Here is a 14946-nt window from a genome sequence, read left to right as displayed (position 1 = left end):
CCTAGATAGCATATTCAAAAGCAGAGACATTACTTTGCCAACAAAGGTTCGTCTAGTCAAGGCTATGGTTTTTCCGGTGGTCATGTATGGATGTGAGAGTTGTACTGTGAAGAAAGGTGAGCGCCAAGGAATTGATGCTTTTGAACTGTGGTGTTGGAGAAGACTCTTGAGAGTCCCATGGACTGCAAGGAGATCCAACCAGTCCATTCTAAAGGAGATCAGTCCTAGGTGTTCTTTGGAAGGAACGATGCTAAAGCTGAAACTCCAGTACTTTGGCCACCTCATGCGAAGAGTTGACTCATTGGAAAAGACTGATGCTGGGAGGGATTGGGGGCAGGAGGAGAAGGGGATGACAGAGGCTGAGATGGCTGGATGGCATCACTGTCTCAATGGACATGAGTCTGAATGAACTCCAGGAATTGGTGATGGACAGGGAGGCCTGGCATGCTGCGATTCATGGGGTCACAAAGAGTCGGACACGACTGAGCGACTGAACTGAACTGAACTGAACTGCCTTATGATCCAGCAATCCCACTGCTGGGCATACACACTAAGGAAACCAGAAGGGAAAGAGACACGTGTACCCCAATGTTCATCGCAGCACTGTTTATAATAGCCAGGACATGGAAGCAACCTAGATGCCCATCAGCAGATGAATGGATAAGAAAGCTGTGGTACATATACACAATGGAGTATTACTCAGCCATTAAAAAGAATACATTTGAATCAGTTCTAATGAGATGGATGAAACTGGAACCTATTACACAGAGTGAAGTAAGCCAGAAAGAAAAACACCAATACAGTATACTAACGCGTATATATGGAATTTAGAAAGGTGGTAACAATAACCCTGTATATGAGACAGCAAAGGAGACACTGATGTATAGAACAGTCTTTTGGACTCTGTGGGAGAGGGCGAGGGTGGGATGATTTGGGAGAATGGCATTGAAACATGTATAATATATATGAAACGAGTCGCCAGTCCAGGTTCGATGCACGATACTGGATGATTGGGGCTGGTGCACTGGGACGACCCTGTTGGACTCTGTGGGAGAGGGCGAGGGTGGAATGATTTGGGAGAATGGCATTGAAACATGTATAATATATAAGAAACGAGTCGCCAGTCCAGGTTCGATGCACGATACTGGATGATTGGGGCTGGTGCACTGGGACGACCCTGAGGGAGGGTATGGGGAGGGAGGAGGGAGGAGGGTTCAGGATGGGGAACACAGGTATACCTGTGGCAGATTCATTTTGATATTTGGCAAAACTAATACAATATTGTAAAGTTTAAAGATAAAATAAAATTTAAAAAAAAAAATTAACTCTTTTGGAAACATTTATTCCCAGTTTTCTGATACCACTTTATTTCTGCTTGTATTCTGTTTTGTTTTAACATGGTAGAGTTTTTAAAGATTTATGTAGTAAATTATCATTGTCTCCTTTTTGTTTTTTTTTTTTTCTTTATGTTTAGAAACTCCTTACTGATCCCAAGATCCAGTGAATAAATTATTCATTTTTGCATTTGGACGTTTTTAATAACGTGGAATTAATTTGGATATTTTATTTGAGTTGAAGTTAATTTTCTCTAGTTGTAGTAGCCATATTATTTTTTAATAATCTATGATGTTCCTCCACTGGTTTGGAGTGCTACTTTTTGATATTTGTGTATATGTATTGTGCTATTTGATTTTGCTTTTTGCTGTTGTGAACTGGACTTCCCCCTACCTCTTTTCATCTAGCTATTGCTGGCACATAGGTAAGCTATGGAGTTTCTTATCCAGTCATTTTACACAATTAGTTCTCTTACTATTGCTAGTAGTTTTTCAGATGATTTCTTGTGTTTCCTGGGTAGAAAGTCTTACATGGCAAGATGATAATTTTTTTTTTCTAATAGTGAATAACTCTTAATTGCACTACTCTGAATTTCCAGCACAATGTGAAACGTATGGACAGCAAGTATCCTTGTGTGATTCCTCATTTGATAGTGATCATCTTTTTATTTATTTATTTATTTTGCTAGATGTCTCTACCTTAGTTGGAAGATGTCCCAATCTTGTCCACCTAGACTTAAGGTATGTTTTTTTTTTTTTTTTAAACAAAAAAATTTTAATGAAAATTCATGATTTTTTATTGAACAAGGAAAGAATCTTACTTGGTTGAATTGAAGGAACTGAATGAATGATAAGCTGTTCCTATCTTCATCTGGGATTGATGGATAGATTTTTAATTTTTTCTTCTGTTTTGTTACAGCGATAGTGTCATGCTGAAAAATGACTGCTTTCCAGAATTTTACCAACTCAACTACCTCCAACACCTGTCACTCAGTCGGTGCTATGACATAATACCTGAAACTTTACTGTGAGTACTCTTGTTTCTTAAAATGAGCAGAGGGCAGGGGCCAAAAGAGATGTCACTTGGTGTTAAAATCCGTTATTATTAACAGCAGATGTTTAAAGCTTAAACATCAAATTAATGTATCACAAACTAGTTAGGAAGGACTAGCAAAATAGAAGAACCAAGGCAAAATGTTTTGCTTAAAACGTCTGGTTAAGTTGAGTTGATTGAGGTAGTTTACTAAACATTTATTTGGCTGTGAACTGGTCTAAATATTAGAATACTGTTCAAGTACTTGAGGAGAACTTAGAAAAGCAGAAGACAGCCTTTAGTCTCAGGAAGCTCAGAGTATAACAGGAGGAGGCAGACCGTGTGTGTGTATGTGTTTCTGAAATTTTTCAGATCAACTAGTTAAGTCCAAAAACCTTCATCTGAGCTTAGAGGGAAAGTTCTACAGTCTCCTAGTGGTGTCTGTCCCAGAGGCCAAGGAATGGGGAAAAATAAAAATATTTAAGTAGTAAATATTATAAGAGTGATGTTCTCTTTGAGGAGGAGGGAGATTAAGATCCAGAAGAGTGAAGTAAAAGCTTACTTACCCAAAGCTGAATAGTGAGTTACTGACTGAACTGGATGTATGTCTCAGATCTCCTGGACACGTGCAGAATAGTCTATATCTAATCTGGTAGCTCTTTTAGGGGTTGATTTTGTACTGCTCAGCAACTTCCACAAAATCAAAGCAATGCTAACAAAAGAGAAATCGGATCCATCTTGCTTTTAAGAAGTGCCATACCCAAGTCATCCTGGGAATATCATCTCTTTAGCTTTAAGAAGTTTTCCTATATTTCAAAGGGCTGCAGAGTTTTTCCTCATGTCATATATAAGTGTATAGCAATTTTATTAGAAACTACAAGGAGTCAGTATCTTGGATTTGGCCTGGTGTCCTTCTTCCTCATCGCCTAAATGACCCTGCTGACCTTGTTTAAGCTCACTATCCACATGAAGGTAATCAAGCTGATTCCTACCAAAGAAGGGTGTTGAATTTGAGCACAGAATTTATGTAGTCCTCAAATTACTAGTTTGGGTCTTGTAAGTTAGTTTCAAGTATTAATGAATACAGAAAACGAACTTTATGGGTGCCAGGGGTAAAGGATAGTTAGGGACTTTGGGAAGGTCATGTACACACTACCATATTTAAAATGGATAACCAACAAGGACCTTTTGTATAGCACAGGGAACTCTGCTCAGTGTTATGTGCCAGGCTGGATGGCAGGAGGGTTTGGGGGAGAATGGATACATGTATATGTGTGGCTGAGTCCCTTTGCTGTTCACCTGAAACTATTATACCACAATATTGTTAATCAGCTATACCCCAATACAAAAGAAAAAGTTTAAAGTTTGGAACAAAAAAGAAAAAAAGAATTAATGAATATAGCAGCAGCCAGGACATGGAAGCGATGATGAATCAGCAGATGAATGGATAAAGAAGATGTGGTACATATGTACAGTTGAATATTACTCAGCCATAAAAAAGAATGAAATAGTGCCATTTGCAGCAACATGGATGGACACAGAGATTATCATACTAAGTAAATCAGAGAAAGACAAATATCATATCACATATATGTAGAATCTAAAAAAATAATACAACTGAACTTATCTACAGAATAGGAACAGACTCACAGACATTGAAAACAAGCTTATGGCTATCAAAGGGGAAAGGGTGGAGGGAGAGGGATAAATTAGGAGTTTGAGATTAACAGATATACACTACATATATAAAACAGATCAACAACAAGGACTTAACTGTATAGCAACGGGGAACTGTATTCAGTTTCTTACAGTAACCTGTAATGGAAAAGAATCTGAAAATGAAATATGTATGTGTGTGTGTATATATATATATATGTACATATACATGTATATATAGCTGAATTAGTTTGCTGTACACCAAAAACTAACACAACATTAAAAATCAACTATGTTGCAATTTAAAGAAAAAGAATTAAAAAGAATGAATAGATCAGACACTTCAGCTATATAGAGTTAACTCATAGAATTAGGGAATCCAGTAATTAACATCTTTAATAAAGCACTGTAGTTAATCCTTAGGGCTCAGGGTCTCAGCTGGTGTCTCATTTGGAAAAGCACTGCATAAAAGAGATGCCAATATTTAGTTGCAGGGCTCTCAGATGTTGGTGGAGAAAGCGATGGCACCCCACTCCAGTACTCTTACCTGGAAAATCCCATGGATGGAGGAGCCTGGTGGGCTGTAGCCCATGGGGTCGCAAAGAGTTGGACACGACTGAGCGACTTCCCTTTCACTTTTCACTTTCATGCATTGGAGAAGGAAATGACAACCCACTCCAGTATTCTTGTCTGGAGAATCCCAGGCACGGGGGAGCCTGGTGGGCTGCCGTCTATGGGGTCACACAGAGTCGGACACGACTGAAGTGACTTAGCAGCAGCAGCAGCAGATGTTGGGGCCTAAATTCATATACATGCAACTCTTATTAAAATCCCCTGCCACTTGAATTTTCTAGCATCCAGAACTCCTAGGAGCCTGGAGAGTCTAACCTGAAAAGGTTTCTCTGTTAACAGTTGTTTCCCACCCTTGCCATTTGAGCTTTAGCTGCATTGTCTGTGCAGCTCCCTTGGGAGTATACTGATCATTCTTTTCTGCTTGTTTTTCTCAAGAGAATCTACTTCTGTGTCTTACTTTTGTTCTTTCTCTCCAAAGAGTAAGAAGTTAAGCAGGAAATACCTATTCACTTGAGCAGAGGCTAAGGGGAGGCTGTGAGCCTTCATATTTTTATATTTATATCCATTGGGATGATAATACTTGCACAGTCATCTGCAGGCAGTGTGACTTGACGGGTCAGAGCATGGATCTGAAGTCACAGACCCAGGTGCAAACCCTGACTGCACTGTAACCAATTTGTCTAAACATTACCTTGAAATAAGGGAAGCAGAGGTATCAGTTTAGTAACAAGTCAGACCATCAGAATACAGTGAAAACAGACAGAAGAAAGATGCTGTCCTTGAACCTTAAGGTAAAAAGAGTATGTTTCTTAAGACATAAAGTGAACAGTATACTGGTTTACCTTGTGAATTCATTAAGATGAGTTTGCTGGTACCCTATCCTTAAACATTTCTCCAGGTAAAATGTATATGAAATGCATAGTAAGAGTTCTAGGATCTTCAATAATTTCCAGAAAGCTATTTATGCTAAAAATTTTTCATTTCTTAGAAGTGGTAACATAAAATTTGAGTGTCTTTCTTTTGTACTGATAATGCTTTGAAATACTTAGCAAACTAGATATTTTATCCTCAGGACACACCCTCCTTGTATTTATTCCCTTCCTTATTAATTGGTCTGATTTCTCTTGTATTTCTCATTAATGGAAAAAACTGAAGCTGGAGATAGTAATCTGAGATTAAGAGAAACTAAAGAAATAATAATACTTGCAGGAGAATTTTAAGTTGAGGAATTTAAGGTTTTATAAGGAGAATAAGATTGCTGGGAGAAATATCAACAATAGATATGCAGATGATACCTCCGTAATGGCAGAAAGTGAAGAGGAACAGAAGAGCTTCCAATGAGGGTGGAAGAGGAAAGTGTAAGAGAGGAGAGTGGCTTAAAACTCAACATTCAAAAGATGACGGCATCCAGTCCCATCACTTCATGGCAAGTAGTTGGGGAAACGATGAAAACAGTGACAGATTTTATTTTCTTGGGCCCCAAAATCACTGCAGATGGTGACTGCAGCCGTGAAATTAAAAGATGCTTGCTCCTTAGAAGAAAAGCTATGACAAACCTAGACAGAGTATTAAAAGGCAGAGACGTCACTTTGCCAACAAAGGTCAATCTAGTCAAAGCTATGGTTTTTCCAGTAGTCATGTATGAATATCAGAGTTGGACCCTAAAGAAAGCTGAGCACCGAAGAATTGATGCTTTTGAACTGTGGTGTTGGAGAAGACTCTTGAGTCCCTTGGACAGCAAGGAGATCAAACCAGTCCGTCCTAAAGGAAACCAACCCTGAATATTGGAAGGACTTATGCCGAAGCTGAAACTCCAATACTTTGGTCACCTGATGCGAAGGGTCAACTCACCGGAAAAGACCCTGATGCTGGGAAAGATTGGGGGAGGAGAGAAAGGGGTGACAGAGAACGAGATGGTTGGATGGTATCACCTGACTCAGTGGACGTGAGTTTGAGCAGACTCTGGGAGACAGTGAAGGAAGGGAAGCCTGGCGTGCTTCCAGGCTCATGGGGTCTCAAAGAGTGGAACACGACTTAGCGACTGAACAGTGAACAGCAAAGGAGTGAACCTGGTCAAACAGTTTATAAATACCTTTTCTTTACTAACTAAATAGAGACACTTAAGACATCAGTGTCATTTTATACTGAAGTTAGAAATAATGACTCTCAGACTATTCATTTCTATTTACTCTCCTTTAGTTTACTTTTCAGTCTCTTCCATGAAGTTTTCAAAGAGATACTTGGGTACGTTCTCTGCTGTGCTGTAGGTGATACACATACAAGAGGCTTGTTTTGGGGGGGTGGGGGTCTCCTTAAAATCTTAAAGACTTCCTGGTTTTATTGGCTTGGGAATGGTCATTCATCCACCATCTATCATATTCTGCTCACTCCTTTCTCACATGTAACACCTGAGTGTCTTCTAAGTGTCTAATATAATTTCCTTCCTCACCAAGGCTTTTACAAAGTGCTGTTGCGAAAACATTTGCTTTTCTGTCGTCTGCCATCCCTCTTCACTCCCACCTCTAGTTTCTTGTTTTAAATACTCTCCACTGCAGAATGTCTTACAACTTGGCTAATCTAGAGATCCCAGAATCTGGATTCTCATGGATATTACAAAGTTCTCATATACTCAGATTTTATATAAGAGAAATTTAAGATTGGGCCAGATTGCTATCATCTTCAGTGACGGTAAGTATAAACATCTGTATATGCTGACATCTCCTTATACTCTTGTTTCCATTTCAGAGATTAGCTTACTTTATGAACAATAGCAATTTGTTCTTGCTGATTTTCTTTTACATCCAGATCTAACTGCCCCCTTAGGAACACCAAGCATGTTTATTTCATTTGGTTAGTACTTTTATTTTCTAAATTACCCTTCCTCTTGTATTCAACCAGTATATGTTAACATCTGTGGCGTTTAAAACTCTCCTAAATGTAGAATAAATACACTTAGATGAGGAGTGAGAGCAGGAGTAGTATGGAAGGTCTTAAGGCGAGTAGATGGTTTGAGTTCTGTAAACGTGAGGGAGGCATCATCGATTTCAAACAGGGGAAGGACTTAATCTGAGCTAGGCTTTATGAGGATGGCCTTGGTCATTGAAATATACACTAAGCTGAGAGGAGGAAAGATTAGGGGCAAGCTGACAATTACTCTAAGGAAGGTTTATTTTTTAAGTAATTATTGACAGTATGAAAATATAAAGGATGCTTCTTATTCTAGGGAATTGATTTTCTCATTGATCTGCCGTGGGATTTTGTTGAAACTCCAAACTAAATATTCCCTTTCCTGAGACTTTGGACTGTGTGTCCCAACCTGGAGTAAATATAGATCAGAGAGATGAATTTCTAAGCCTGTAGACCTAGGGTAAGAAAAAAGAATCATTACCAAAGCATATTTGCTTTGGGAAAACAGGATCCCTTTTTTGTGGACCAGAATTTCACTGTTGACATAGTTCAGTTCAGTTCAGTTCAGTTGCTCAGTCATGTCCAACTCTTTGCGACCCCATGAATCGTAGCACGCCAGGCCTCCCTGTCCATCACCAACTCCCGGAGTTCACTCAGACTCACATCCATCGAGTCAGTGATGCCATCCAGCCATCTCATCCTCTGTCGTCCCCTTCTCCTCCTGCCCCCAATCCCTCCCAGCATCAGAGTCTTTTCCAATGAGTCAACTCTTCGCATGAGGTGGCCAAAGTACTGGATCATTCCTTGCTGATTTTCTTTTACATCCAGATCTAACTGCCCCCTTAGGAACACCAAGCATGTTTATTTCATTTGGTTAGTACTTTTATTTTCTAAATTACCCTTCCTCTTGTATTCAACCAGTATATGTTAACATCTGTGGTGTTTAAAACTCTCCTAAATGTAGAATAAATACACTTAGATGGGGAGTGAGAGCAGGAGTAGTATGGAAGGTCTTAAGGCGAGTAGATGGTTTGAGTTCTGTAAACGTGAGGGAGGCATCATCGATTTCAAACAGGGGAAGGACTTAATCTGAGCTAGGCTTTATGAGGATGGCCTTGGTCATTGGAATATACACTAAGCATCATTCCTTCCAAAGAAATCCCAGGGCTAATCTCCTTCAGAATGGACTGGTTGGATCTCCTTGCAATCCAAGGGACTCTCGGTTTCACTTAATGTGAAATACCTAGGAAGATAACTGGCTTCCGTGTGTCAGAAAGAAAAAAAGGGAATATGTAGAGAAGTAAAATGTTTATTGTGTCTATCTGCACCTGACACACAACCTTAAAATAGTATCATGAAGTCACCGTTAGGTTTCATCATATGTAATGGACTTGTTGACTATTAACCACTACTTGGAAGTCACTAACTCTGCTCAATCTCCTTTCAAGTGGGCAGGCCTTGTTCAAATAAAGATCAAGTCCATATCCTTAAGTTGCATGTAACCTTTCGTGACTCCAGCTTATGCCATAGTAAAACATTTACTTTTCCCATCACTAGCTTGCTGGCTTCCCCTCCCAACACAGTGACATTTTTCAATATAAACCAAGAGTAGGGGCGGGGGGTGGGAGGGGAGGAGGAATATAAACCAAGAATGGAGAAAGAAAGAAAATATGTTTGGATTTTAAATAAACCTAGGAGTTTTTTGGTTATTAGAAATTCAACGAAATGCACTTATGTGTTTCCTAAGGCCGTATTGCCCAAGCTGTGGCCTGTGCTTTGTGGTTTGATTCACCTTTGCTGTTCCCTCGAATCATTGATTGCAAATTATGTCTTCAGTTTGTATCGTATAAAATATGATACAGTGTGTAAAAATTGGATCATGTAACTCTAGTGGCAGTTACCATAGATACTGCTACTCTGAAAGTCTCTCTTTTCCTTTCCAGTGAACTTGGAGAAATTCCCACATTAAAAACACTACAAGTCTTTGGAATCGTACCAGACGGTACCCTTCAATTGTTAAAGGAAGCCCTCCCTCATCTACAGATTAATTGCTCCCATTTCACCACCATCGCCAGGCCGACCATTGGCAACAAGAAGAACCAAGAGATATGGGGCATCAAATGCCGACTGTCACTGGAGAAGCCCAGTTGCCTATGAATCCTCTATTGCAAGATGGTGTCTCCTCTTTTCTTTGAACAGGGAAAGTAAGCAGGAAGCCCAATTGTGGAGAGCTCAGCTATTTTTATTCATGGTTTTCCGTTGCCTTCCTTCTACAAGTATATTAGAGAACCATTGGAGACAGAAAACTATGAAGTGTTGCTTTTTAGAAATGACTATGAAAGCTTTTATCACTGCTATACCCTTAAGAGCCTCAGCTCTACGCTTTTTGAAATTTTAGGGAGAGTGAGCCTATAATTTCAAGATACCTTAAATAGCAAAATTTGAACCACGTCTTCCAAGTGCCATTCTTCATAAATCTATTTAGAATCAAGCTTAAAAATCGCCACCAGCAAATCATTTTCATAGCCGATATGGCAACTGAACATTCTTTATTTAATTTTTCAGCACTGCTTTATTATAAGACATAGGTTGCAAAAAATAATAAGCTATTTGTATTGTAAGCTGAAAAGAATGAGAATCATAGAGTAGATCTGCAGCAATCTCTTCTGAGGATGGCAAGAAAAATAGACATTTCAACTGCGCCTTTAGATTTGCAGTCAGGTTGATGGAAACAAATAGCCCCAGGTCATTCACCTTAAAACCTAAATAAAGAAACAAACAGTTGGCCAACCAGAGGTGTAGAATTGGTATAGAATTTAAAGGCTCAAGAGACAGTTTTCTATGACAGTTAACCTGGGGTATCCTCTAATGCACATTAATGAAGTCTCCTTTATGTACAGTTGGGAAGGTCCCCTGGAGGAGGAAATGGCAACCCACTCCAGTATTTTTGCCTAGAGAATCCCATGGACAGAGGAGCCTGGCGGGCTACAGTCCATGGGGTCGCAAAAAGTCGAACACGACTGAGCAACTACTTTTATTTCCTTTATGTACTGTGTTCGCAGCGTTCTGAATTAGCTGAGGAAATTGAATTGTGGAGTTCTGACTTTATGATCAAATTATGTTAACGTGGGTTCTTTAGCTTTTAAAATGACTTACTTTGTTTTAGAGAGGTAGGAACCAGTCATTCTTTGATTCTTGAAATGTTGGATGGAATCCTGAACCGCAGATGCCTGCGTTTTCCTTTTTGCTAAGGTTCTCAAAGTTATTTTTACTCTGGAATCAAGTATTTTAAATTGTCTTTTTTTTTATTTTATTTTAATGGCCTCTCACAATGATTGTTTCTAGCAACCTGTTTTATAAAGTTCTGGACCTGGAGTTCCCTAAGAACTGCATGTTCCTTTCAATTAGGAATATACACTAGAAGAAGGTGTATGTTCCATGCAGTTTCAGAGCAATAAGCACAGCTGGCACATGCATAAAAGTTAAGACTTGGGTGCTGAACCTTTTGATAGCATCAGTGATTTTTTTTTTTAATGATACATAGAAGCAAAAGGACTAAATTCTACTTAAAAAAAAAACAAAACACTAACTTCTTGTTTAAATCAATGACCTTCCCATATATTCAAAATGGAGCAAAAAGCCCAAACTCATCATTTCTATTAACATTGCTTTTTTTTAAAAATCAGATCTTTGAAATGTTATAAACAATGGTATGAAGTGCCCTTATCTGCTCAAACCTAAGGAAGAACATTTTTATAAAGTAGTGTTACACAGGAAATGATTAGGTTTCAATTTTGTAGTAGTTTAAAAGTGCTACATACTACTTGAAATTATTGTTTACAGATTAGTGACACGGGCTGGAGGGAGGATCCGGTTGGCCTCTTATTTCCGGATACCCTCACACATACAGTACTTCGAAACTCAAGTCCAGCCATAAGCTATTTTGCTAACATGTCAGAGTAATCTGTATTTTTGTATGTGATTTCTACTTTTATAGATTTGTTTTAAAATAAAACATTTTTATAAAAATGAATACTTCAGCTAAGTTGTATTCCTTTTTTCTTTCTCTATTTTTCTTAAGCACTCTGGTTAAAACGAGCATTAGGTATGGTGTGAGATTTCTCTCAGCCCTCTGAATGTGTGTGTGTGCTAAGTCGTGTCCTACTCTTGCAACCCCATGTACTGTAGCCCACCAGGTTCCTCTGTCCATGGGATTTCCCAGGTAAAAATATTGGAGAGGGCTGCCATTTCCTTCTGCAGGAGATCTTCCTGACCCAGGGATCAAACCTGCATCTTCTGCATTGCTGCTGCTGCTAAGTCGCTTCAGTCGTGTCCGACTCTGTGCCACCCCATAGACAGCAGCCCATCAGGCTCCCCTGTCCCTGGGATTCTCCAGGCAAGAACACTGGAGTGGGTTGCCATTTCCTTCTTCAATGCAGGAAAGTGAAAAGTGAAAGTGAAGTCGCTCAGTCATGTCCAACTCTTCGCGACCCCATGGACTGTAGCCTACCAGGCTCCTCTGTCCATGGGATTTTCCAGGCAAGAGTACTGGAGTGGGGTGCCATTGCCTTCTCTGGATTTGCATTGCAGGCAGATTCCTTATCACAGCCACCAGGGAGGCCCCAACCCTCTGAACAAAGCACTTTAAAGCAAGCCATAACATGATCCCTTTTGTCCCATCTACTTCATGTGTTGTCAAAATGTTTATAATTCTTTGACAAGGTACTAAATCAGGCTTGTTACGGTTAAAGTGCTTAAAGTATTAACATATTTTATAAGATGTGAGATTAAGTGATAAGTACTATCAATAAAGTATCAAGTACTATCGATAAAAATCTGCTCATAGCACTTTTTAAATACAGACTTGATCAGCTTATACTGTGCATTTTATTCTCATTAGCAAACTGTTTGAATAGTTTACCCTATATCCAGAGATCTTCTAGGAATTAACTCCTTTTGAACACATTCAAATAGAATGGTGATGCTTCCTGAATATTACCCAGTTTTTTGCTTCCTTTTTAATATCAATACCATGCTTCCTTTTTTGTTATCAAAAATGTCAAATGCAGAAGGTAAAGATGATGAATTTCATTTTCTGCTTCCAAAGGTCATTAACTCATGACCAATCTCATTTCACCCTTCTCTCCCATCCCATGGACATCACATGCTCACAAGATCATTTTTGAGGCAAAACCAAGACCCATGACTTCATGAATAGTTCAGTATATACCTCTGAAAGATATTCTTCTGATTTAATTCTAAAACATTAAATATCAAGATGATGTTGAAAGTTCCCTAGCTATGTAAAAACTTTTCTTACATAGATTTGTTTTGCTCAGGCTCCAAACACGGATCATACTTTGCATTTAGTTGACATTGACATTTTCTTAGTCTCTTAATCTTAGTGTTCCTCTTCTTTACTATCCTTACACTTTACATATGGAAGAAACTAGGTTGCTTGTCCAGTGTTGCCCATTCTGGATTTTACTGATGTGATCCATCCCTGGAATAGTATTTAACAGGTTCATGTGTCCCCTATTTCCATAAACTGGTAGCTCTAGCCGCAAAAAGCTAGCCAAGAGTGAGTCTGCCACCCAAGAGACACTGGTAACATGTGAAAACTGCTTTGGTTGTCACAAGTGGAGAGGAGCTATTGGCCTCCAGCAGGTACATACCAAGGATGCTGCTAACCATCCCACAATAGCTAGGACAGCTCCCCACAATAAAGAACCATCTGATCCAAAACCTTAGTGCCAGTGTTGAGAGACCCTGATCTATAGGCTTAGTTTGTCAAGGTTTTTTTGAACATCATAGCAAGGAGACAGGATAGGTGGTATTACTGTCTTCCTTCAAGAGGCACACACCATATGCCTTCATTCTTGTGAATCAAGATTGCCAGGAGAAATATCTATAACAGATATGCAGATGATATCACTAATGGCAGAAAATGAAGAACTAAAGAACCTCTTGATGAGTGTGAAAGAGGAGAGTGAAAAGGCTGACTTAAAACTCAACATTCAGAAAACGAGATCATGGCATCTGTTCCATCACTTCATGGCAAATGGAGAAAAAGCAGCAGTGACAGATTTTATTTTCTTGGGTTTCAAAATGACTGCAGATGGTGACTGCAGCCATGAATTAAAAGATGATTGCTCTTTGGAAGGAAAGCTATGACAAAACTAGACAGCATATTCAAAAGAAGACATCACTTTGCTAACAAATGTCTATACAGTCAAAGCTATGGATTTTCCAGGAGTCATTATGGACTTGAGAGTTGGACCATAAAGAAGGCTGAGCGTTGAAGAACTGATGCTTTCAAACTGTGGTGTTGGAGAAGACTCTTGAGAGCCCCTTTGGACAGCAAGGAGATCAAACCAGTCAATCCTAAAGGAAATCAGCCCTGAATATTCATTGGAAGGACTGATGCTAAAGCTCCAGTACTTTGGCCACCTAATGCAAAGAGCTGACTCATTGTAAAAACCCTGATGCTGGGAAAGACTTAAGGCAAAAGAAGAGGGCAGCAGAGGATGAGATGGTTAGATAGCATCACTGACTCAATGGACATGAGCTTGAGCAAACTCCGGGAGACAGTGAAGTCTGGTGTGTTGTAGTCCATGGGGTCACAAGGAGTTGGACATGACCCAAGAGACTGAACAACAACAGTGTTAACAGTCTGCCTGTGGCTCTTGATTCCTCTTCTATACCCTAGTTGCAAGTTCCCAAGATTATTAGGCAAACTCTAGCCAAATGCAAAATATTTATTTCTGGATAAAGTGACTGTGTCCCTTCTATCATGGTGAACTTAACTACAATCCAACATTGACTAATGATCTACAATGTAGAGGACAGGGCAAGGTCTAGAACAGGAGGAAAGACACTAAATGGTCCAGGAAAACTGGAAACACCTTTCCACTGGATAACCTAACCTTGGAACAAACAGAAGGCAACCTTCTCTCTCGTAACCTCTCCTCTCCCCATCCCCACCTGGCCAAAGGTCCCAGAAAGTCAAAAGGCTCTCTCCACCAAGACGCTAACTCCTTATACAGGTTGAAACCCTAAAGCCTAAGCTCATTTTATGGATTTGTTTTGCTCTAGTGTTTGAGTTACTTTTTAGTGAATCTAAATATCAAGATACTGATATTTTGGTATTCCCTAAACCAAATATCAAAATATCTACCTTGTACATTTGAGCAGTAAAATCACTATATTTAAGGTCTTCAGATGGAAGGGGCTGTGACTGATGAGAGACTAGAAGGCAGACTTTTTTCCATAGACACACATTTTAAAATTAACAGGCACACTGGAATTGATCATATCCCAACCATTACCATGATTTCATGTTGTATTTTTTAAAAAACCTGGTCATTTACATTGGCTTTTAAAATGTCTTTTTACTCAAAACTATTAATTTACTACTCAGGATAGTACCTGTAAGCTAACTTA

The 14946-nt window shown here is 39.3% G+C and overlaps 1 protein-coding gene across 4 annotated transcripts in view; it reads left to right on the top strand.

Moving 5' to 3' along the window:
* Positions 1 to 14946, top strand: part of SKP2 (S-phase kinase-associated protein 2, E3 ubiquitin protein ligase) — a 57981-nt gene that overhangs the window by 28444 nt on the left and 14591 nt on the right. For 3 of the 4 annotated variants that reach the window (XM_010853779.1, XM_010853783.1, XM_010853781.1), the window contains 3 exons: positions 2024 to 2075; positions 2254 to 2361; positions 9447 to 11535. In XM_010853779.1, coding sequence (XP_010852081.1) covers positions 2024 to 2075; positions 2254 to 2361; positions 9447 to 9660 — 374 coding nt within the window. In that variant the 3' untranslated portion in view covers positions 9661 to 11535. Of the gene's footprint in view, positions 1 to 2023; positions 2076 to 2253; positions 2362 to 9446; positions 11536 to 14946 lie in introns of those variants that run through there. The other variant, XM_010853780.1, reaches the window with a different exon arrangement.

Source organism: Bison bison, unplaced genomic scaffold, assembly GCF_000754665.1.
Source record: "Bison bison bison isolate TAMUID 2011002044 unplaced genomic scaffold, Bison_UMD1.0 scf7180017864331, whole genome shotgun sequence".
Classification (NCBI taxonomy): Eukaryota; Metazoa; Chordata; class Mammalia; order Artiodactyla; family Bovidae; genus Bison; species Bison bison.
The sequence above is the reverse complement of the archived record's forward strand: the minus strand, read 5'-3'. Positions and strand labels throughout refer to the sequence as shown.